General features: G+C 36.4%; 1 protein-coding gene across 2 annotated transcripts in view; it reads right to left on the reverse strand.

Moving 5' to 3' along the window:
* The window catches only part of AHCTF1 (AT-hook containing transcription factor 1), a 69,142-nt gene that overhangs the window by 21,390 nt on the left and 21,745 nt on the right, over positions 1-26,007 (reverse strand). For both annotated transcript variants that reach the window (XM_045861099.1, XM_045861108.1), the window contains exons 7-27: positions 24,273-24,357; positions 23,128-23,278; positions 21,170-21,302; positions 20,909-21,090; positions 20,455-20,516; positions 19,583-19,711; positions 16,930-17,020; positions 15,796-15,885; positions 14,201-14,341; positions 13,412-13,516; positions 12,479-12,572; positions 11,801-11,924; positions 11,584-11,640; positions 10,631-10,777; positions 9,698-9,885; positions 7,206-7,350; positions 6,997-7,128; positions 6,127-6,277; positions 5,525-5,675; positions 5,072-5,179; positions 663-840 (exon numbers count right to left, since the gene is read on the reverse strand). In XM_045861099.1, coding sequence (XP_045717055.1) covers positions 663-840; positions 5,072-5,179; positions 5,525-5,675; positions 6,127-6,277; positions 6,997-7,128; positions 7,206-7,350; positions 9,698-9,885; positions 10,631-10,777; positions 11,584-11,640; positions 11,801-11,924; positions 12,479-12,572; positions 13,412-13,516; positions 14,201-14,341; positions 15,796-15,885; positions 16,930-17,020; positions 19,583-19,711; positions 20,455-20,516; positions 20,909-21,090; positions 21,170-21,302; positions 23,128-23,278; positions 24,273-24,357 — 2,644 coding nt within the window. The remainder of the gene's footprint in view (positions 1-662; positions 841-5,071; positions 5,180-5,524; positions 5,676-6,126; positions 6,278-6,996; positions 7,129-7,205; positions 7,351-9,697; positions 9,886-10,630; positions 10,778-11,583; positions 11,641-11,800; positions 11,925-12,478; positions 12,573-13,411; positions 13,517-14,200; positions 14,342-15,795; positions 15,886-16,929; positions 17,021-19,582; positions 19,712-20,454; positions 20,517-20,908; positions 21,091-21,169; positions 21,303-23,127; positions 23,279-24,272; positions 24,358-26,007) is intronic.

Genomic DNA, 26,007 nt, shown 5'->3' on the forward strand with positions numbered 1-26,007 from the left:
TTATTAAGTGTCAGGAAGTTAACAGTCTTAGCAACCTTCTTTTCAACTTATTTTAATAACTATTTTAGGATGAGCATTTACTGAAGTATCTTTTATTCAACCTGAAGAATAAGAAAATTCCCTGGCTCACTACAAATGCTAGATATCAAGAAACAATTTTTAAAACAATGAAAATAGATTCTGGCTTTGGATCTAGAAGAATGGACAAGGAGCTAGGGGATAACATATGTAAAAACATTCTGACAATACGAAGGTAAAATAATCACTGTTAACTTGTCATCCTAAGTTTACTTTTGTGGTTTCTCAGAGAGTAATTTATCAGAAGGTGGGGAGTGGAGGCAATTTAAAGACAAGTGTCTGTTAGTGGGAAAGACCAACAGTTTATACTTGCATCAAAGGAGTCAAGAGAATTAAAATAAATAAGCCTGAGAACTAAAAAGCATTTGCTAGAACAACAGCAGAATGCTATCAGAAGTAGAATTTAAAAAAATAAAAAAGCAAACCCAAGAATGTGAAAGCATTTTTTCAAAGGATACAGGCCAATTTCGAATGACCACACAGAGCCATGCATTACTTTCAGAACAATACATTTGTGAACTTAGAGTATAATGCCAGTTAAACACAAAGGATAAATTTTGTAAAGTCTGTTTAGTAACACTCACCTTAACTATAGCAGGAGTTTCAAGTAAATGTAACTCTGAGGCCCTGGAGGTATTTTGATATGATCCTTTTAATTGTGAACTGGATGTCAGGTCCAAAGAAAATCTTGTGGGGGTCTGCTGAATAAACCCCAAACACTGAGAAAGCTGCGGAACAGGATGAACAACCAAATCCAGGAGTCTGTAATCAGAATACACATAGTAAAAAAGTTAACCAGAATTTTTCTGTTCCTAAGTTATACTAATGAAACAAAAGAATTTTGTATTCCATTTAATTACTCAGGCTTCTACAATCACTGATAAATATGATAACCACATGAATATAAATATAAATTCAGTCAAGTACATTAATTAAATGCATGTTCAAAAACATAAGAAAATCAGCCCTGCTGTGGCTCAGTAGATTGAGTGCCGGCCTGCAAACCAAAGAGTTGCTGGTTCGATTCCCAGTCAGGGCCACATGCCTGAGTTGAGGGCCAGGTCCCTAGTAGGGGCCATGTGAGAGGTAGCCAAACATTGCCGTTTCTCTCCCTCTCTTCCCCTCTCTCTAAAAATAAATAAATCTTAAAAAAGTTGTAGCAAAAATGGGAAACGGGGAGTTCTAGCCCTCCTCCCTCCCTTTTTACCCATGTTTGATGAGCCCCTACTATATTTCAGGCATTTATTTTCAAATGAAGATGAACTGCTAATGATTTAAAATACTAAAGAAAATAGAACAACACTTCCCCAGCAATCCATTTGCTACAATTCACTCTCACCTACACATAAAATTCCTTTCACTTACATGTGATGGACACAATAAATACTGGTTTATTCTACCTTTACAGTTCTCATCACAGTAAAGACTAGACTGACCACCAACAAAAAAAGGTCAATTTTTCAAATTAATGGTGACAAAAATGGAATCTGAACTGTTTTCTCTAATGACCTGGTCCCAGTTCACATCAAATGATAAAACTGATCTCATTGATGACTTGTATTAAGCAGGCATAGTCCCAAAGAGCTTAAAAACTCAAATTATAAATAAATAATTGAAACTTGAAAGTAAAATTTTCAGGTTACAATTTTTGGTGAATCATATAGGTCACTCCTTTCCCAATTCCCTAATAAATAGTCTACAGTTTTATTATCCCAAAATGCCTATCTTGCTCCACTGAGAATGGCACATTTTGGTGCCTAGAAATAAAGATTCCCAGTTACCCTATCTTCCCTGTCCTTCTATCCTTCATGTTTGGGTGAGATTTTCACAATTAGAGCGGGTAGAACAGCAAAGGTAACAGATGCTTTAAAACCCAACCTATTACCCATTGGGGACTTATTTATAAGAAGCATTTTCTTAATACGGGGTGGTCTTGTTCTTCCACACTAAGCACAGCTCTGAGGTCTCCATTAAACAAGAATATCCAGTCGGGCTGTTCAACATTTCTTTCTCTATGTCTCTTCTAATTCCTATCCTCTCCCTCATTTGGATTCAATCTTATATTCGTATTTACTCAGATTTACATTGAGCTATTTCAAACATAAATGTTAGCACAACTGGAGGCATTTAACAAAATAACACTTATGTTTTAGGTGAGTATTTATGAATGATTGCTTCTCAAAATCAGGGCCTGTGCACAAGGACCAACTGAGTAAAAGCCATATTCTTACACTACCAAGACTTAGTATGTTAAGAGTTATATTTAAAAAACTATCAACTTTTGGCCAAGATGGAGGCGTAGGTAGACAAACTGTGCCTCCTCGCACAACCAAAATAAGTACAACAATTTAGAAACAATAACAACCAGAACTGACAGAACACTGAACTGTAGAGAAGTCCAACAACCAAGGAGTTAAAATAGACACATTCATCCAGACCGGCAGGAGGGGTGGTCGGGCCTCCCGGCGGAGAGGGGTCGTGGCAAACAAAGCAGTGGGACCCGGCGCGCTAGAGGGCAGCGGGCGGACCCAGTGAGGAGCCAGCGAGGCAGCAATTGTGAATCAAGGCACAGCGCACAAGGTGGCTGCTGACCAGGTGGTCCCACATTCACGCACAGATAAACCAGGCGAACTGGGAGGCGAGACAGACCGCACAACCCAGGGTTGCAGCGCGGGGCAATAAGGCCTCAAACCACTGATTGAAAACACTTGTGGAGGCTGACGTGCGGGGAGAGACTCCCAGCCTCACAGGAGAGTTTGTTGGAGAGACCCACAGGGTCCTGGAACGTCCACAAGCCCACCCACACGGCAATCAGCACCAGACGGGCCCAGTCTGCTTGGGGGAAGCAGCGGAAGGGACTGAAATCTGACAGAGAGTGGAGCAAGCGCCATTGTTCCCTCTTGGACCCCACCCCCACATACAGCGTCACAACCCTGCGACTGGGCTGCCCCGCCCTGGTGAACACCTAAGGCTCCACCCCTCATATGTAACAGGTGAGACAAGACCAAAAAAAAAAAAAAGGCTCAAACAGAAGAACAGATCAAAGCTCCACAGCAAATACAACTAAGCGACAAAGAGACAGCCAACCTATCAGATGCACAGTTCAAGGCACTGGCGATCAGGATGCTCACAGAATTGGTTGAATTTGGTCACAAATTAGATGAAAAAATGAAGGCCACGCTAAGTGAAATGAAGGAAAATGCACAGGGAATCAGTAGTGATGGGAAGAAAACTGGGATTCAAATCAATTGGGTGGACCAGAAGGAAGAAAGAAACATCCAACCAGAAAAGAATGAAACAACAAGAATTCAAAAAATGAGGAGAGGCTTAGGAACCTCCAGGACATCTTTAAATGTTCTAACATCCGAATTATAGGGGTACCAGAAGGGAAAGAGGAAGAGCAACAAGTGGAAAACTTATTTGAACAAATAATAAAGGAGAACTTCCCCATTCTGGCAAAGGAAATAGACTTCCGGGAAGTCCAGGAAGCTCAGAGAGTCCCCAAGAAGTTGGACCCAAGGAGGAACACACCAAGGCACATCATAATTACATTAGCCAAGGTAAAAATGAAAGAGAGAATCCTAGAAGCAGCAAGAGATAAGGGGACAGTAACCTACAAAGCAGTTCCCATCAGACTGTCAGCTGATTTCTCAAAAGAGACCTTACAGGCAAGAAGGGGCTGGAAAGAAGTACTCCAAGTCATGAAAGGCAAGGACCTACATCCAAGATTGCTCTACTCAGCAAAGCTTTCATTTAGAATGGAAGGGCAGATAAAGTGCTTCTCAGATAAGGTCAAGTTAAAGGAGTTCATCATCACCAAGCCCTTTTTGTATGAAATGTTAAAGGGACATTTAGTCCCTAAATGTTTAGGGACTTATCTAAGAAAAAGAAGATAAAAAAACATGTATAGTAAAATGACAGCAAACTCACAATTATTAACAACCACACCTAAAACAAAAACAAAAACTAAGCAAACAACTAGAACAGGAACAGAACCACAGAAATGGAGATCACATGGAGGATTAGCAACAGGGCAGTGCAAGGAAAGAAGGGGAAAAGGTACAGAGAATAAGTAGCATAGATGGTAGGTAGAAAATAGACAGGGAGAAGGCAAGAATAATATGGGAAATACAGAGGCTAAAGAACTTATGACACATGGACATGAACTAAAGGGGGAGAATGTGGGTGGGAGGGGGTGTGCAAGGTTGAGGGGAGTGAAGGGGGAAAAGAATGGGACAACTGTACTAGCATAATCAATAAAATATATTAAAAAGTAAAAATTATCAAGGAAAAATATTTTTTATTATATTTTCTAAAGAAAATGTTATTTATTGCATTAGGTCTTAGGATTTCCTCAACAACTTTTTGACCATAATCCAAGTAAGTAATGCATTTTAGATCACATACAGAATTAATCAACACTTAGCTTACTATATGCAGTGTCCACTGATTTCATCCTACTCTATTTCATTAAAAGGTATGTAAACTTAATGGGTTTTGACCAGCATACTTTGTACTAATGCCAACCAAAATTAGGTATTATAAAAACAGCCTTCATTTATGGATCAATCAACATGACTGTATTAAAGAAAGCAGGTTAATGATTCATTTTGCTTGTAATTTTAAGAAAAGTTTGCTTCTTTCTAATTTTAGGACTGTATAAATGTAACTGCTCATTAACTGTTACAGAGTTGAAAATACATTCGGCCCTTTGAAGGCAAATGTAATTTTGAGCCTTTTGAGGCAGATGTGGCCCCTGTTGAAAACGAGTTTGACAGCCCTGCTCTAAGCAGTCTGAAATCGTTAAGCAAAAATTCTAAGTAGTCTACCAGCTGATGTAAAATTTACTAAAATTAGTATATTACTGCCCAAATTATTTTAAAAAGCAAGCACACTGAGGAAATTAAAATATGTAAAATTTTAAAAGTAATTAAAAATTAGTGTAATTATTGCCAAATATTGTGTCTTTAAAAATAATTGAACAAATTCTTACCTAGAAACTTTTTGTGATGCTTTTAAAATCGGTGTTCCAACAAATGCCCCAGGCAGGTTGGAATCTGGGAGAGAACACACTACAGGAGATGGTCCTTCTATTTTAGGGCTACAAAGAAAATAAAAATGTAACTTTTAATTAGGTATCACAGGAGTATTAAATTAAAACTAACATTAAGGAAGTAAGATCAGATGGAGGAGAAAGGCTTTTGTTTTTTTACTCCGAGCAGTTCTGATTATTTACAAATACCAATAAAAATATTTGCTTTTTCCAACAAAAATACTTGCTTATAAAGACGAAAAACATTCTTCTTGCATGAAAGTAGCCAGCATAAAGAGTTTTTCCTTTTTACATACACTAATAAACTCTAAGGTTGGTATGTTTATGAATGCTGCTGATATCTAGGAAAGATTAACAAGTAACATGATCATAAAAAGCGTAAGATAAACACACCTGTTGTAGGCTAAGATGCTATTTTTAGGTTCATCACTTTTCCAAACCTCTCCAACTTTAGATAACACATTATGGATGAAAGTAGATCTTGTTAACACATTCCCTATTACAGCTTGCTTTGGAACAGCTGATAATGGTTTGGGCCGAGAAACTGTAAAATGAAGAATGTTAAGATTTAATGTCATCTCTAACACCAGGATTTTACTAATAGTAAATTAATATCTAAGTAATTGGAAAACAGATCAAAAGATAAGAGTTCGGTTAAAACTGTATTTGGTTTAACAATTATCTATGTATAAATTTAACAATTTGGGCTTTTAGGAAACTGAAAAATTATTCTACATGTTCTCTAAATGTTGGACAGGAGTCTCAAAAGAAATAAAAAGTTCTTTCATTCTTTACTACATTACTAAATAAACTGTAAAAGCTTCCAAGAAAGCCTTACATTTTGGGGGTAGAATGGCCAATAGAAAAAAAAAAAAGCACCACTGTGATGATTCAAAGCAAAAATGAGCTGAAATATAAGACAGTGATGGTGGCAGAAGGTAAATCATTCATTATCTTCTAATTTAACACTTAGGCATTTTTCAGTGAAACCTTACCTTTTCGAATAATTGACAGTGCTGATACACGGTAAGGCTTAGCTTGCTCAATGGCTAATTTTCGATGGATTCTAGGAAGAACTTTCCCATATTGGTCTAATATAGAATTTCGAGCCACTGATCTCTCCCGCAGGTGAGGGTCACGATCATTCTATTGAAGATATCATAACTGGTAAAAATTTAATCTTCAAACACGTTAGGTGATATGTTTATAAACTTACTGTTTAAAATATAATTACAAATATCCAAGAATAATTCCCTCCTCCCTACTTATGCATTCTTCTAAACCAAGGACCTCATACACATGATTACTTTACCGAACCTTATCCATCAATACATTCCAAGTCTTTCCTCTCCAGCCTTGATTCTTGACTCATAAAAACATCAACTGTCACTTATTAAGCTTCTACATGTGTCAGTAATATGTACGTGTTACTTCACACCACTCACCTTTGTACATCCTCACAGAGAGATATTATCATCTTACATATGAGGAGCCCAAGACAGAGAGAGATGTCCCAAGTACACAGCAAACTAAGATCAACCTGACCCCTGAAACACACGCTCTCTACGCTGGATACTTTCTACCGCCGTCCTCCACCTCACCCTCTCGTCGTCCCTGGGGGAAGTAGGTAGTCTGGCAAGATGGTAGACAGATACTTAATTCTTTTACATATGCCATTTCTGTTTAAATAAGCGATAAAACCCTGTTCCTAATTTTGCTATAGAAGGTTAAGAAGAGGACTGATTCTCTAAGCTCAGATTTATAGAAAGCCTGGTGGCTGGTTCCAAAACTGCAAGCTCTTGTGTAACCAGGTTGCTGGTTTTCCTTATTCCCTTGTCTCCCGTAATAAAACAAGTTAACTATACCGTAACATTACTCTTCAGAGTTTGGTTCAGTTTCAAGGCAGGGATGTAATTGGCACGTTGTAAATGGTGAACTAAAAGGAATTCATGATTCTGAACACTGGTGCTGGACTGCAAAAATCTCACCAGACACTCCTAGGAAGAACATAATAGATTTGTAAGCTACTAACATATCCAGAAATTCTGACAAGTTTTTATTGGTAAGTTGTTACCTGCTCAGTGTCTGTAAACGGTAACTTCAGTAAGTCCTCCATTAAGCCAATCTCTTGACAGACTTTATACATGTGCTTTAGTAACTCCTCCACATTCAATCCATTAGAATGGTGTCGCAGTAAACTCCAGGCCTCGATCATGCACCTGCAATCAGTATTTATCAAAGTTCAGTTCACAAAAGCTATTTAAAATGTTCACAACAATTAATCCATCTGAAGATTCTCAAAGACACTTTGCACATGTAATTTAAGGGCACTTTTATAGAACACTAATCACCGCATAATCAAGTTTGCTAATGTCAACAAGGCATAATAAAGACTTAATTTTATGCTGTTCTGTATCATTTAAGTGTAATAAAAAAAAACAGTAAGTACAGAAAAGGTCAAGATAGAAAACTAATGTGATGTGAATAAAATGGAAAGATTAAATGGTATGACAGAGAGAGCCAGGCTCTTAAAAAAGTGATAGCATGAGGAAGAAAAGTAGAAAAGAAAATGAACAAAGATGGCAACAACCATATTGTTTATGAGGAGGAGAAGAGTTTAAGCTTAGTAACAGAAGATTTTAGCTATCTATAGCAAATGTGGCTGCAGAACTGGGTCAGATTAGACAGTACGAGGTACCATGTGTGGTCACTGAGATAGATATCCTTCTCTGGGCAACAGAAGTCATTGAATGAAGCAAAATTTCTCACTGTATATTGTTAAGTTAAAAAAAAAATCTAAAACAGTATAGTGATTATAATTTTTAGAAATTTAATAAACAAAGCCCATAAATGTTTACGTATTTATTCGATGACATTTATCCTGGTACTTAGAATTTTTGAGGGACTGGTAACTTTCAAGGCAGAAGTAGACAGAATAAAAAAGTAGCAAATAGCAATATAAAGGAAATAATTTTCTTAAAAAAAATCATTCCTAACTCTAAGTCAGTAGGTAATTTTGACTACAGTGGGCATCTCAATGAACAAAGCTTTAGCTGTAGTTTTTATTGTGATAACAAACACTAAAATAAAGACTGGTAAATACACAACATATGTAAGAAACAGAGTATATAAACCAAGTTATAGCAATTAGTATTCATAATGAAATAAATGTTAGGAAAATGAGTGGTCCTTTGTTTTTATTTCTGAATGTAGTGTATAGGACACAATGTTGCTAGATTTCTGGAGACTGGATAATTGAAGCTTTACTGTACTTGAGAGAAATAAGGTTTAGAAACTACATGATGTATGTTTGCTATGGTAAAGGAAGAGGAAATGAGAATCTAGCAAATCAGAGAAGTGTGCTGCAGATGAATCAAAGGACAATGGAATCAAAATGAAGAAAACACAGCAGCCTTATAAGCTGTTGTGGCTTAGTGGATTGCAGGCCAGGTCCCTGGTTTGGGGGCAAGTGAGAGGCAGATGCTTGAGGTGCCTCTCCCTCTCTTTCTCCTTCCCTTCTCCTCTCTAAGAAATAAATAAAATAAAATCTTTAAAGGTGTTTTTTCTAAGGTTCCAACATCTGCACTTTGATGTAAGCATTAGTAACAAACTAGTAACTCTTTAAAGTCACTAAAGAAGCTTACATAGAACTGAAAAAAAATTTACATGCTACTGGCCAACCCAGTATTAAAACTCTTGATCCATTTATTAAACATTTGTCACTTCTACCTTCTTACATTCATCCTAGACATTTTTTTAAAGCTAGCCAAACACTTTTAAAAATTTGATCTTGAGAGAGAGATAAAGAGAGAAGAAATAACACTTTTTTGTTCCACTTATTTATGCATTCATTGGTTATTTCTTGTATGTGCCCTGACCAGGGATTGAACCCTCAACCTTGGTGTACTGGGATGACACTCGAACCAACTCTGCTTCCCAGCCAAGGCCGAGCCAATCCCTTTTGTTCACCCAAATTCTTTACTCAAATACTGCCTACTCCATTACTTTTAAGGACATCTTAAGTTTCTACATGTTTAGCCAACTTACTATTAAACTATAGAACTTTTCTCCTGATTCAACCCTTTCCCCTCAGAAATACATTCTATTTAACCAAAGAACAAAAACTTAACTTTCATAGTACTGACACTAACTTGCTGATCATTTACAAATCACAACTTGGGGTGAGTAAAATGACCAATTTCTAACAATATAAAAATAACCAACGAAAAAGACTGAAAACAAAACACTATTATTTGTATATAAAGTTACAATTTGGGAAGAAATATCAAATCTAAGCAAGTTCCCCAATTAATTTAGGTAACAAGAAAATGCAATAACCAGACCACTACATTTTCAGTCATGCCATTTAACTTGTCACCATTAATATAATGACAAGTACAATGGTTACAGCAATATTGCTATACTATAAATGGTGGCAAATATATCACGCTGATTATAATGTAATACAGCAAACACAAAACATATCGCTACTACTCATTTCATCGATTCTATTGTATTAACAGACACAATCAAGAGTTTGGTGGTACTTTCAAAGTAAGTACTCACCTATTAAGAAGCAAAACATCGATGTGAAGGATAATATCAGTATCACTGGACACTGTTGGCTTCATTGTCTGAATATATCTGAGGGCTTGTCTGTGCTCGCCCTGACTCATGAAGGCTTGAATGATCTTTGAATGCTGCCATGACACAGGTTTTGCAGTAGCTGGATGAAACAGAAGATCCAAACCGTTCTGCAAAACAAACATGAAAATCGGTACATACAAATATGAAGTTCTGCATTTAGACGAAGTAGCATATCTTTAAAAAGAGAGGCACTACTAAAGCCACAAAAATCAAGATAAAACCAGTGGAAATATAAACTGAAAAGATCTATTTTAATCTAGGGTGTACTTTAAAGAGAAGCCTTATCAAAAGCCTCATACTTTGAGACCTCCTTAGGCTATTATATAAATCTTTCCATCACCAACTTCTTAATTCAAAGCCAAATCCTGACTTTTGTGGTTCCCTCAACACATTAAACATTTTTCTAACATAATCACCATATTGGCACTATGATTAACTGATTGTTTACTTGTTTCCTTCTTTAGGCGGTGAGAAACCTGGGGTTCTTAACTGTTTTATCTTTGTGCTCTTACTGCTTATGGTAGTGAAGGTATTAGTTAAACTGACTCCTTATATTACCTCTAGAAGTAGATTGCATCCTATCGTTAATATTAAATTTAATTGTTATATATTTTTCTTAATTTACTTATTTTTTAATCCTCACCTAAGAATTTAAAGAGAGGAAAGGTAAACGAGGAAGATGGAGGGAGGGAGACATCCACTGGCTGTCTCCCATATGACTGGGGATCGAACCCACAACCCCTTCGTGTACGGCACGATGCTCTAGACAACTGAGCCACCTGGCCAGGGCTAATCATTATGTATTTTTATAGTTTACAAAAGCTTTCATTCTGTGTGAACTAACAGACTTACCTCATAGTCATTATGATCTATCAGCCAAAACCCTTGAATAAGTTTAACCTGGTCCCAAGAAATGGCAAAGGCAGTTGGAAATGATTCAATGGCAGTATCTGTTTTGTTTGGGAAGGAATATATAATATCAAGTAGCAAATAAATGGTCTTTAAAAAAAGATCATTAAGGACAATAAACAAAAAGAAAAACTCCTATGTACATATTTGTAATAGGTAGCAACAGAATATAGCAGGAAAGATTCTTTAAAGACTGCAGTGTTCAGAAAGCTTTTATGGATATCCAGCTAAGGGAAGTATAGTTTTATTAAATGTGGGTACAGCTAAACTTGCAACCAACTTCATTCTCAAATTTTTAAGTACCAATAGGAGTTGTATTTAGTTCATTAAAAAGGAGATTAAATTACAAAGGAATTAAAGCATACCTTCTTTATGAAATTAGTAGCTTAGGAAATTTAAGAATCAAAAGCTATAGGCAAAATTCCAGTTATCTAGCAAAACCTGGCAGCTTAAGGAAGAATATCAATATCTTATAAATCATAAACTTATTTGTAATTTATAAACACATTTTTAGACTAATAACTGACATTAGTACAAAATCTTTATTGCAAAGACCACAGGGCTCAACACAATGTCTAAGGTAATGTTAAGCTAACTTAAATATATTAGTATTCAGTATATAAGTTAACCTATTTGAGAACGACTGCTTGGCCAGTAATGTTTTAGAACAGCTCTTAACTTAGGTAGTGTCTCAGACACATTTAAGAATCTGAAGAAAGCCACAGACGCATCCCTACAAAAATAAACATAAAATTTTGTGTAGTTTCAGGTTAATCATAGACCATTTGAACCCAACCTACAGATCTTGGGTTTAGAACCCTTCCTTTAAAAAAACCCCCCAAATTTTATGATTTTAGTAATACATGAATTATTTGACTACAAATTTTAAAGGATACAATAGAATGTTTGCTTGCTTCAGTAACATTGTCTAATAGGTATATGTCAAGTAGTGCCTATAAAAAAGATAAAAAATTCAGTGCACTTTATATACTCATTCATTCAAGCTCTTTGCTCTTCCCAAGCCTGCGCCACGTGTGAACACACAACTAAGCATGTCTCCCTCCCCACAGCCCTGCAGGCCCTGTAAGAGGCATCACGTCACCGCAAACCTACATGTAGACTAGGAGGAGGGTATTTTCCCGTTCCGCCTTCATCCCGTTTCCACAGCTTCTCAACTCCATCTCCTAACTGAGAAACCATTCCGTCGATCATCAAATAATCAGGGTTCCACTTCCCTCTGCAATAAGGGCAACATTACGGATTACTTAATTAGCGTGGTCATTATTACTATCATCAAAACAATAGCATTAAACTCAAAATGATCCCAACTATCAAAGGGAGAAGAGTTGAGGGGGAAATAAGGGGGGAAAAAAAAAGAGTCGTCCAAGTGCTGAAATGTAACTGTTAATGGAAAAAATGTAAAATAACTAATTGGTGATATATTTTATGCTTTTTTTTTTGATATCAGCTTCCAGTCTTTTTCTGAGTAAGAATTCTCAGAAAAAAATACATGCTTAAGTTATAGACTTTCTAATAATGAATCATGGTAAATAGTCTTACTTAGGAAATAATAGCTCTTTACTCAAGTTCTAAATCAAAAGTGTGACCATTAGGTCAACTCAAACATTACAAATAAAATAGTAATGTTGGTAACACTTCCTGATACTTTGCTGAGAATTCCACCCATTTAATCATCTTACAACGTGATGAATTCTGCTCTACCTCCGAAGGCTTGACTTCTTACAGAAGAAATTTCTAAAATGTTGCTTGAAAGTTCTGGATGTACTATACCTTGATAAAAGCTCACACTTCTGTCGACGACTGGTGTAGTAGTTCTGAATTACAGGGTAGTTGTAGTATAACCTTGACAACTGCACAGCATCATCTAGATTTTTTTTTAAGAGTTGGAAAAAGAGCTAGTAATATTTCCAAAATTCCCAATAATACTTAGGTTACACACATTGATATTTTACTATAATTTTATATTGTTTAACTTGTAGGCTTCCTAAATTTAAGTAAGACTACCCATCCCTTCATTAATATATACATAAATGAGAAAACCTAGTCTCTCATAAACATCTGTAACGACAAGGATGCTAAGAGAATTAGGAAAGAATAGGACTGACAGCAATTATGAACAGTGGGAGAAGCATGTGCAAATGAAATCTAATGCAAATCCTGGAAATGCAGGAAGTTAGAGGCTTTGAAGTGTGTCTATTCTAAACAAATATAATTTAAAAAGTCAAAATTCTCTAGTTCTTGATATTGGCATTAATCATCGGATAAAAGGAGTTATTTAAATGACAGCAAATCATATTAGGTAATAGCCACATTAAAAATCCCTTAAGAGAAAAAGGTTGACAAACTAGATTATAAAATGCATAGTTCTATGGAACTAAACACAGCTGGTGGTATCATTGAACCAACTCTCAGAAGCTATATTTTGTCAAATACGCTTTCCTTCAAAATGTCATTCAATCCAATAAACATGTATGGAAACCTGTGTATCAGGCATGGGGTGAGGTACTGAAGACACAAAGGAGGAATGTAAGAAAAGAAGTTAAGAATAGAAGAAAACATAAGTGAGGAGGCGGAAGCAAGAAAACCCAAAACACTGAAACACAGCAACAAAATTATAAAGGCTTAAGAAGCTTTCTTTGAACATCAATAAAAGAAGAAAAAAAAGCTTTCAGTTAATATTTATAGATTAAGTAAGTATTTTACCTAAGCCCTCTGGTAAAAGACCAGAATGAGAGAACCAAAGAACCATTTGTGCATACTGACAGATGAGCTGGGACACCATACACTTATTGGTTAAGTTCATACGACCTGTAAAAGAGTTAAATATCAGTTAACTTTCAACCCCAAATGAAATATCAAGATACTCAAAAGTTTTCGAAGAACTAATTAATTCCTTGATGATTTTTAACAATATTTATATATTTTTTAACAAACGTAGCTGGAACAAAAATTTTCCAAAATGCTAAAATAACTCATTGACTAAAGTAGATGTTTTAGGTAAATGTGTTTCCATCTTAGCTACACTTATTTCCACTTAGTTAATTTCAGAAGTCAAATTTATACATTAATGCTAACTATATAGTATCATTAATACAGGTTGTTCATACCAGGCCTTTAAATAAAATTAACTGTTTTTGTTTAAATGGCGAAACAGAGAAAAAAATTACAATGACCTCTGAATAAAAACTTATTTTAAAAATAATTCAAAAATTTTAAATTTTACTATAAATATACTACCTTAACAGTCATTAAGTTTAATTCCCAAATCTCCCATGGTTATTTAAGTATGGGCTCATGCTACGTTTAATATTCTGTAGCTTTTCATAAAAACAAAAACAAACAAACAAAAAAAAAAAAAACAAAAAAATCCCAGCATTTGAGAAGTAACAGCCTTCTGTACAACGATCCATCTAAGACAGGAAATTATTCTTTCTCCGAAGCCAAGAAGTAAAATTTAATAAAACATTCGTTTATGTAAGACAAACAGCACACCTCTTTCGGTGATCTCTTGGGCCTCTGTTATAAAACAGCTTAAGACTGTATTAAGATTGCTAAGGAGCAGATGGCACTGTTGAACAGACTGGATCGTCTGTGGATCGATGAAACGGCACGATCCATCAAACAACGGGATACCTTTCAAGGATAAAATACATAATTAGTTTCAACACAGTAAATCTGAATTAAGCTCACAACTGCACACTTCCTCAAATTTACACTGACAACAGAATTGTTCTGTGTATTATGAGATTAACAAAAAGAGGCTAGACATGGCAAACACCCTCAAGGAAACTAGAAGGGACAGATACAAATTATTATTTGTTAAATGTAGCGTGAAGTAAGCAGTATGTCAGCACAAAGAGAAGTGGTACAGATTCAACTTCAAAGTCACTAAAAATCAGTTATATTAAGTGCTTCTCCTTCAAATAAATCTTTTATACTGTTACTTTTATATACCCTGTTGTTTTGTAATTAGTATTTTATAAGAACTTTTGTCCACCTCCAGTCTCCAAAAGTGAGACATTAAAATGAAGACTCATATACAGACTTATTATAATAAAACTGTAGGATGCTATAATTCACTATAGACTCAGTTGTCCTTTCAAATTCAAGGCTGAATTTACAAATCCTTTGCGAGGGTATTTTAGTTGCTATTGGTTACATCTTTTGAAGATTTAATTGCATTAATATTTATATGTAATTGCAATAATATGTAACTGAAAACAAATATCTTAATTCTAAAGCCTTCCTTCCTTGAATCAAATTATTTGATTTATGCCCTGGCTGGGTACCTCAGTTGGTTAGAGTATCATCCCAATAAGCCAGGGTTGCAGGTTCAACCCCTGGTTAGGGCACATAAAGAACCAACCAATGAATACCTAAAGAAGTGGAACAACAAAAAGATATTTTTCTCTCTAAAAACAGTTCTTTTTAAAAAATCCTATTAAGAATACAATTTTTAAAATCCATTTGTATAAGGGGGCTAAAGGGTAATGGAAAAAATACAAGAAAGATAAAAAATACTTCTAAATAAATTTTACTCTCATGTACAGGGCAATCATATATTGCCCTTTAATATTAGTTTTGCACAAATTGGGCATAATGCATTTTTAATGTTCACAAGACACCTCACAACTCACAGTGTACAACAGACTAGTGAACAAGACTACCAAGAAGGAAGATGACTTGGCACAACTGATGACGACATCTTTTAGAAAACAGAGGGGAGCTTTACCCTACTATTCAGCTTCTTTATACACACATTTTAAATAAAAAACGAGTGAGAAGAGGAGCTTCTGAGGTTAGTGGCATATTCTTCTTACTCAATCATAAGCATGTTTTGTAAATTAAACTAAGACCAACAGACATCCAAGGTATAATTCTGAAACTTGCTACTGTGGACATAACATGGTGCTAGTTTAACAATCTGTTGCAAAATCTTCATCAACAAATAATTTTGTCACTCTAATATTAAAAGAAAGTTTTCTTCTGGGCCTTCCTTACACAGTTTATAACTTTAAAATGATTAAAATGATTATTATTATGTACTTAAAAATATATCACTATTAGTTTCTTAATATAACACTCACATAGTCTGTCAAATTCCTCTTTTGTGAGAATCACTTTATTCCATGTCCATTCAAGAACAAAGCGCAAATTAGCAGCAGAATTTGGTTGTTCTTATTTGCAAATATAAAAAGGAAAAAAAAAAAGATTACCAATTACAAACAAACAAACAAACAAACAGACAAAAAAGTAACTTTCAGCAGAGAAACCTGACAGAAAATCACCCTAACCATGTGAGCAAGGAAAAATAATCATTAATGGAGACACACCGGTATCACATATCTCTTCCAGTACAGTACATCCTTTTGTGTGAGAAGTCTAAAATCTGAAGCTAATCAACAGAAAAAATCAACACACACAAGGTGAAAGGCAGTCTACAAAATAACAAGGTTATATTCTTTTTAAAAAAATGTCAGTCTTTTGATAGACACAGGCTTAGGATTTACACCAACCTGAGAAACTAAAAAGACATGACAACGAAATACAATATATATTCTGGACTAAACTCTGGATTGCCCCTGTCCAGAAATGCTGTAAAGGACATCACTGGGATCATCAGTGAGATTCCAGTAAGTTCTGTAGATTATCTAATCTACATGTTAGCAATGTTCATTTTCATGATTTTTACAGTTACAACACGGGTTTTCTAAGTGAATGTCCTTGTTATTAGAAAGAAAGTATACTGAGAAGAAGTGTGATGTCTTCAACATATTCTCAAATGATTCGGAATGAAAATAACGCGTGTGTGTTTGTAAGGAAGGAGAGTAAAACACACAGCTTGGATAAATCCCCAGAGAATTTTGCCGAGTGAAAAAGAGCCAGTCCCAAAAGTTTACATACTGTATGATTCCATTTGTGAACATATTTTAAATGACAAAATTACAGAAAAAGGGAGTAGTTGTCACCAGGGGTTAGGGACAGGGCTGCTCAAGGGCGCCCGGGGGGACGCTGCCTTGATGCTGCGGCCGAGGCCTGCCAGCCTGCACCGCTGGGCGGCAGGAGAGAGGACACGGGAGTTCTCTGCTGTCCCCTAACGGTGCACCTGAATGTGCATGTGCAGACAGCTCCAAAGTGAGGTTTACCTAACCACCCCTCACAGACAGTGAGCTGATAATTTTAAAAATACAAAAGAAATTTTTCATTAAATATCATCTTACCCTCTGTTATCCACCTTCTGATATATCCAGTCAAAAGTCCCAGGGAACTCGTGTGGACTGCTGCTGACAGTATAGCTTTTAATTGTTCTTCCTGCACCAGAAGAAGTTCAAAGATAAGAAAGAACTACTCAGAGGTAGCATGTTTTATGCAGCTCAGAATACAAAATTCTAAAGGCTTAAAAAGCATTATGACTTAGTAGGACAACTATATCAAAAAGACAATAATGAGCATTGGTGATGATGTGGACAAAACGGAGTCCTGACAAACTGCTGGTTGGAATATAAAATGGTAAATCCCAATTTGGAAAATAGTCTGATAGTTCCTCAAAATCAAAAGCACCACATAAACCAGCAATTCCACACCTAGGTACAAACACATAAGAGAAGTGAATCGGGTGACTGCTAATAGGTATGGGGTTCTGGGGAAAGTGATGAAAATGTTCTAAAATTTAATGGGCCAAGAGCTTGACAACTCAATAAACATACCAAAAGCCACTGAAGTGTACACCTTAAGTAGATGAATTGTATGAATTCTATCTCAACAAAGCTGTTACTTAAAAAAACCAATTGTGTAAAGAATAGTATAAGTCAACACGGGCCAAAAAAACAGAAGGCATCATGAGATAAAACGGCTCAACAGATTTCTGAAAAGCAGTAATGAGCAGAAAGAATGTGGCTTATTTAGCAGTGTGAAGGAAACATGTTTTAAAGACCCCACAGAGGGGAACAAAAAATGAGAATAGAGTCAATGTGGCTCTAAGAATATTAGGCTAAATTCCGAGACAAATCGGGAACGGGGGAAAGTGGAGAGAAAAGACGGTCAAACATGGGACTGAAAACAGACAACAGGTTAAAAGTAGTGCATGAACACAGTCCTTTCTGTTACCCTGGGTGAGAACTGAGGCCACCAGCCTAACAGGGGCCTTTGGAAAAACAGAATGGCCCCAGAAAATATCTGGGGTTTCCCTACTGAAAGGGTGCACACCTCATCTATCATCCTGACGAATGCCTCTGGATGAACTCTACCCACACAAGAGAGAGTTTATAATCAATCAGCTACTGACTCACTTTACGTATCAACAGCCAACTAAGGACCACCAAGCATTAAGGATAGCCGTTAGCATCAGAAGGACTAAAATAATAAAAAGTGACTCCGGAAAAAATAGAGATAAGACAGAGAACTAAGTAAAACTTAAACAAGCATAGAATGTTATTTCATCCATTAAAAAAAAAAACAGATGACTATGAATAATGATCAAAGAATAAGAGCTCATAGAAATTTAAAATTAGATTCAAATTTTAAAAATAGGAAAAAAAGGGAAGATGATAATAATAATAAAAAAAAAACTCCCAGAAAAAAGAACCAGAGGCAAAAGAGACAAAGAGCTAGAAAGGTAAAGGTAACAGAAGATCAACTCAGGAGAGTAAACATTTGCCTCATGGAGTTTCACAAAGAACAAAAAAAAGTTAAGATAAAGTTAAGGTAGTGCGAGTGATAGCCTAGGAAAGGGTTTTGTTTTGTTTTTTAAGGCCATTTGAAAACACAAGAAAACACCAAAGTTAAAATCTCCCGATAGTTTTTATTTCCATGAAATTAAGTATTAGGGAGGAAGGAAGGAAGAAGGAAAAAAGAAAGGAAAAGAGAGAGAGATATCAACAAAGAAATTAAGCATTAAATATTAGCTGTAGGTGGTAAACAATGAGCACCGATATTTACATTGAATACGATATTTAAAAGGTTTTCCCCACTAATTTATTATGTTACTTTTCTGTAATTATTTAAATAACTTAACTCTTTCTGCCCAAGCAGTGTTTAAATTAACAAAACATTTTCTCTTTCTCCACGGAAAAGTGACTTGGGGTCACTTTCTTCTAGCATGTTTTACTAGCAAATACTGAGTTAAAATAAATGTGAATTATGAGCCATCACCAGGCATCTCCTGATTGGTAAAATGTACTGGGTCTGGAAAAACTGTGAGTAGACTAAATACCACTAGCAAGTTAAAATTTTGGCTTCCATGATTGCATCTGAGTCCTAAGATATACCTATCTTGTTTTGCAGGAAATTGGAATCTCCACTAATAGGCTTCCATAAGACACTTGTTTCTCTAGAGCAGTGGTTCTCGAAATACTGTGTCAGAATCACATCAAAAGCTTTATTAAAATAGATTGCTGAGCTCTACTCCTGAAGTTTCTGATTCAGTAGCTCCAGGGCGGGAATCGAGAATGTGCACTCTAACAAGTTCCCAGTGAGGCTGATGTCAGGGACAACACTCCATTGCTAGAGACCGTGACATTCACCTAAGTCGACATGGTTGCTACTCGTGCTTTTGTTCTCTTGCACCTACACTGTTCTCTCTGGGGGCTGGAAAATGGCCCTTATACTGTTGTAATGACTGCTACTTATGGCATGCCTGATGCAGGCACAATCTGTTTCCTTTCCTATGTCCTCTGTAGAGCTAAGTGAACCTGGTGCCAAGTTATGGCCGACTGGATCCTGGGAGTGTGAATTTTAAGTCAAATTCAAGACCTTAGGTACTGATCATGTAGAGTGGGCATTATACTTAACCTACTTTTGCAGAAATTAATAGATTTTTATCCTAATAGACAATAACAGGACACACAAAAACAAAGAGTTAAAAAATCACCTCACCTGACTTAAACTGGAAGGCTGAATATCAATTAGTCTTGGTGAGAGAAGGCCAGCCACAAGACATCGATTATAGCCATCAGAAATGACTTCATTGATAAATGGTCCTGATTTCTTTAAAAAAGTCAAAGTCTGTAACAGATCAGTAGGGTATCAATACTCAACCAAGTTAACAAATTTAAGAATACTTAATAAACTCACTGTCCTACTTTATACTTAACATTTTGAATAAAACTAAAAACACCGAAATGGAAATTGTGGAAGACTACATTTCCATAACTTCTTTCAAGAAAAACAGTTTATAGGTTGTTTAAGCTAAATCAATGCTGCCTAATTATAAATAATACCATTAAGGATATTTTATGTAGCTTGTACTTTTATGAAAGGTAATCCTGTTACCTTCTCTAAAGCTGACAGATAGATTTGGTGACAAATCTCAGTGAACACACACACACAATCCCCGTGGCATAATATAAAAGAGATCTGATATGATGTATAAATACGGCATTCATCCACATCTAGCTGATTATTAATTAAAAGGTCTGTCACTTGATGTTTTCCTGGGAAAGCATTTTTCAACGTATCATCGACACCCACTGTGCCTGGGACTGTACCACTGTGCAAGGGACCTTCTTTGTACGGTTTTGTTAGTGAGCTTTTGAGGGGAGGAGGATTTAGAGGGAGGATAAAAAGGGATGTGGTGTGGCAATGACCTACTTTGCTCTTTTCCTTGGGGTTCAAGCAGCTAACATCCAGAGAGAGCTGCTGGAGACATCCCAGTAACTCTCACTGACCTAGTTGAAGCTCCCATAAAGCCAGACCCATGACGTGACTTGAGTTCAGTAAGAAATACTGTCCGAGTTGTTGTTACCTACCTCCTTCTGAAAGCCAGTACAAGTTATGTGAATAACTCCGGAGTTTAACAAACAAGTGGCATCTAAAACAAAGATTTTTAAAAACCCACTTTAATATTATATTTGAGATGGCAATGATACAACAGAATTTATCTTAATAGACTGCTAGCCAAAGTACAAATGACCACATACAATAAATTTTAAAATAATTTTTCCATTTTTAACAAGATATTAAACCTAATCACAAATGCACTAACTGTGAAATACTTTATCTTTTCTAGCAAATTCAAAACAGTGATGATTTCTTTATAAAACATGTATTAGATTTCTCATGTATGTTATCCAATTAATTTCCTAAGTTATCCATATTAGCTGACAATGAGATATGAATACTATACACACACACACATATATTTCACATAAATACATACATACTTATATGCTATTTTTCTCAAAAGGTTAGGATAATACACACCAAAATTATAGGAACTGGGGTTAAAAAATTGCTCTGGAGGCGAATATGAAGGAGAGACTCCTCGGCTTAAGCTTCTCTCGTGTACCAATATATCCAAGATGCAATGTGGAGAAGTACTACTCACAACAGAGTCCAAGGACCACAATGCAAAGTAAGAGCAATTATGTAGATATTCTCCGGATCTAAAAGAAAATTTTACAAAATTACTAAGTCACTGAACTGCTACAGGTACAAATACCAAAAAGAGAAAGAGAATCATACCTTAATGAATCTGGCATTTGTGCATGATACCAACGATTTATGTCAAAAATCCCCAAATATATAGAAGGCTTTCCTTGTCCATATATATTCACTTGCCAAGTAAAGACTGATACACTTGTCTCAGGAGACAGTGCTAAAAGAAAAAGCTAGTATTAAAAGACAAATAATCTCAAAGTAAAAACCCCAAATAATATTTATAATGAGACTCGCACATAAATTCTTATTTAATTTGTCAAAACACATTTTTGTCATGTGCTTTGTAAACAGAAATTCATTCACTTGTATCTTGACTTTTTTATATTTCAAAAACACCTTATCAAAAACTACTCATCTGAAAAGTTCTATTCTGACTCATTTCAGTTAATACCTTGTCAGGTTTGAGGTTCAGAGGTAGAAAGTAGAGAATGATGTGAATGAATACTCTCCCAAAGTGGTACACAGCTAGCACCAGAACATCGACACCTAAAATGAGTGCCTGTAGAACTCAGAGCTTAATTCTTTAGAGGAATTCTGGCTGAGGACTGAGCTAGCTATATGGTCAAGGGGTAATAAAAAAGACAAGTACCTGGGTGGTGACTATGGAATGAGAAGACGGGCACATTTGACAGACATCAAAAGAAGGAAAAAGGAAAGTAAAAACGTGAGACACAAATAATGGGAAATACAGAAAAGAAGACGTGAGTGGGCAGTAAGAGTCTGATGAGTTCTGGTTCTGACACGGTTGGCTGGAAGTGAGAACTGGACCGCTACAGAGATGTGGGGCCGAGGACAGAAACAGCTCCTGGGTGAATGAGCTGCCCATGAAAATGAATCCCAACCAGAACACAAAAGCACAGTTCTAGTGAGCATTCCCAGAACGGAACGAACCTCCCACATCAGCATGTTTAACCCCGACACCCACCCTTAGCAAAAGGTGTAGCTTAATCATTCCACTCGCAGACAGAGACGTGCAGTCTGTCAAGGTCAAGGTCAAGTTTGTCAAGGTCACAACTAGTGACAGATCTGGGGTTTGAATCCATGTAAGTTTCTAAAATCTATGCAATTTTTACTATGCCAGAATGTTTACCAGGAAGATGGAATCAGACTAAAGAAAACAGAGAAGCCCTGACTGCAGTGGCTCAGTAGGCTGGGGGTCATTTGGCAAATTGGAAGGTCATTGAGAATTGATTCCTGGTCAAGGCACATGCCTGGGTTGTGGGCCAGGTCCCTGGTTGGGGGTGTGCAAGAGGCAACTGATCAATATTCCTCTCGCACACTGATGTTTCTCTCCCTTACTTCCTCCCTCCCTCCCCTCTCTCTAAAAAGAAAGAAATAAAATCTTTTAAAAAATAGATTAAAAAAATTAGAGACAACCAAGGCATGTTTGTTATGTCTCAAAAAAAGAAACATTATTCATGGACTATTCAGAAATTATTCACAGTAGTCAAAACTAGACACCATTTTTGTTTTGTGTCAGATTAAAATACAAGAATCCCTCATTTCCTTCCAGTGTTCAATTCATGAGTTCTATACAGCCATGTGGAGAACAAATCCCCAGTATCTCATGTATGCTACTCATGTTTCTTCTTAACTTCTTGGTTGTCAGACTTCCATACAGTTCAATTTCCTGGCAGTTCTGCTTTTTTTTTTGTTTTTAAATTAGCTGTTTCCTTCTTTTGGTTATGTGAGGAGGTGAAGTATACCTACCTACGCCTCCATCTTGGCTGGAACTCCAAAGATTTTATTTATTTGAGAGAGGGGAAGGGAGGAAAACATCAATCGGCTGTCTCTCGCACACCCCCAACTGGGGACCTGGCCCACAACCCAGGTATGTGGCCTGACTGGGAATCACACCAGCTACCATTTTGATCTCCAGGCCAGCCTTCAACCCCCTGAACCATACCCACCAGGGCTAAATCAAGATAAATCTTAAATCAAGCATTCACATGACATATAAGAGCACTTTTAACTAATCTTACCTTCACTCATCCCTTCCTCTCTATCACCATGAGATCGAAATTTCTCAATACTCTGGCATCCCAACAGTCTGGTGTTACTGGTCTGTCCCCTCAAAGGAAGCATGCCACCTGTGAGGTCCAGTGTGTACCTTTCTTCACAGTACTCTAACCCCTGAAAAAAATGTACAAACATCTTTACCCTTGTGAAATTCTAAGCAAAAAGTCATTCTAAAATTATCCTCTAAATTTAAAGATTTTTTTACACAATACAAAGAAAACAAATTAAACCCTAAAGAGAACATATCATTTATAGGGGCTCTAAAATTTTATATAGCATAAACCACTTATGAAATAAAAGGCTAGCTTTAGTCTCTCAAAAATACCAATCAATCTTCTACAGCTGTCACCGAACACAGGCAACTTCATGCACTTCTGGGTGGCACGTGAACTGGACTAGCCACTGGAATCAGATATACACACACTTGAGGCCAGCAAACCCACTCCTGTGTTTTCACTGAAATTCTCGCTCTGGAATAGCTAGTAGTTTGGGGGGGTTTTTTGCTCATCAATCCCTTTAAGAATCTGATAAAAGATATGAAACTTCCCCCCCAAAGTGCATAATCATAAAAACACCACACATAATTCAGGGACTCATAGATTCCTGTTCCTAAACCCTCAAGCACTGGGTGAAGAGAGCCTGTTCTAGAGGATGAAATGAGAGGGCTGACCAAATGCGGCCACTAGCAGCACCCCACTATCTCAAGAATTCGGCCAGAAAAACAGTCATGTGAAAGGCTAGATGCATTCATCCTTTTACAATTAACTGTCAGTGACAAAACTGTTCACAAAGTTACCTCATGGTTTACTGCTTCATATATTAGAGCAACAAAGTGGGGCTATTTCTCCTGGGTACCATTTAGGCCATAAGCTTCAGTTTTGTCCAATTCACTCACTTGATAAGCAAATGATACCTGGAGTGCTAATAGTGCTACCTTTGTAAAACAGCTGGTCTCCGAATCCCTAACCTAATACGTTTTCCATTATATTATGAATACTTTACTAACTTGAATATAAGAATAACTTTTTAACATCTTAAAACAAAGACTTAAAACAGGTGAACAATGACTAAAATGGTAATATGAAGCTGTATTACCGTTACCATTTACCTCATATAAGATTTGTCCTGATGCCAAACACTTTCTATCACCAAAGGCCAGCTGAAGCAGATGAAAACTCAGCACATCCCCTTCACTGAAGGAAAAAAAGATTAGCCTTTGCTGTAGTATTTCTCCTAAGAAATACTACCGTATTAATTATATTAAGCATCCCTTACTGTCTAGATCAACTTAGTTTGCATACAATATTGAGAGCATGTGATAGAACTGAGGTCATATGAAGAATTCAGTTTTATTTGGTTGTTCTCATAAAACACTGTCCTTTGAAATAAATACTGACTTTCAATTTTTCAATTCTAATTAAGTTAAGCTGATGGAGTTTGTATGCTTTAGGTGACACCTTATATAGCAGAGACTACATAACTGCTTGCCCCGTATTCCTTCTCCCCTTCTTCAATAGGTATGCTTTAGTTAGGCATACAGCCGCCTAAAATATAGTACATCACCCAGCTGCCTTTGCAGCTAGGTATAGCAGGCTCAAGTTCTGGCCAATAGCATGTAAACAGAATTATCCAATGGCAACTACAGAAAACCTTCCTTAAGGTGTCTACCTGTGGGCCAAAGGTAAGGAACCGTGCTTTAAGTCATATGTAGAAACACATACCAACATATATAAGCGATCATCAGATTCTGAGAGAGGTGCATGACCTACTAATTTAAGGGCCCTAATCGTACACTAAAAGTCCACAAAAATACCATTCCCCCCCCAAAAATCTCATCAATAATACTGATGAATGGAACAACCATTATTTAGGAATAAATCATCTAAATTACAAAGTAAATTAAACCTGTCTTAGTAGAAGAATATTTAGGGTACTAGAAAGTGGTTTAAAAATCATTAGAGAATTATTCCCATTTGTTAATTATTCAATGTGTTTTGGATAATGAAAAAAATAAGAGGAGTCACTTAAAAACAAAACAAAACACTCTTCTGCCTGTATTTTAAACTATGATTCCTTTGAGCTTAGAATGAAAGGACTAAGGGAAATGCATATAATTCACAAGGATTTTAGAAAAAAAATCAGAAGCAGATAGTTCTGTGGTTGTAAGAACAGAGTGAACATGACTTATAATTTTAAGAGGAAACCTCTCTAAACTTTAGTGTGGGAATTTAGAAGAAGTGAAAAAAAAATCCACACAAAGAATACATTTTTGAAACTATCATCAAAAGAAATAGTATTCAAAGTAAGTGGAATACAAACAGTTGCTGGAAGGTGCCCCTCACCCCCTGCCACACAGAGCCCTCACAAGGCCCAGTTCCCAATGCTGCTGGTCCGCGTCACACCCAGACGAACAGAAACATGGGTCTGGCCCAAATGATAGGTACCTGCCTCTCTTATTTTCAGCTTTTCTCCAGGATTGACAAATTTCAAAAATGGCAAGTCATTTCCTCATTCATTCACTTACTACAGTGTAAGGTAAGACAAAACCTCAGAAGCGGAGACATCTAACACAGAAACCAATATTGTCCCCAATTCAAGTACATAAATCTAAGAATGGAACTCGGGAAGAGAAAGTACTGGAAGCAGTGGGTGGTCAAGATCATGGCATTTACACCACAAATCTTAATTTCACCGATCATCAAAGAACTAAATAGCTAGGAGAAATAAAAGAAAATCAATACTTACACTGATCTAGCACTGGAAAAAGCTTAGCCGTAAGAAATTAAATTAAAAAGAAAGATTCATCTCTAGTTGTAGTTAGACAAAACTAGAGTTTATGACAG

Source organism: Phyllostomus hastatus, unplaced genomic scaffold, assembly GCF_019186645.2.
Source record: "Phyllostomus hastatus isolate PE091 unplaced genomic scaffold, TTU_PhHast_1.1 phas_contig_148, whole genome shotgun sequence".
In the NCBI taxonomy this organism is placed as follows: domain Eukaryota; kingdom Metazoa; phylum Chordata; class Mammalia; order Chiroptera; family Phyllostomidae; genus Phyllostomus; species Phyllostomus hastatus.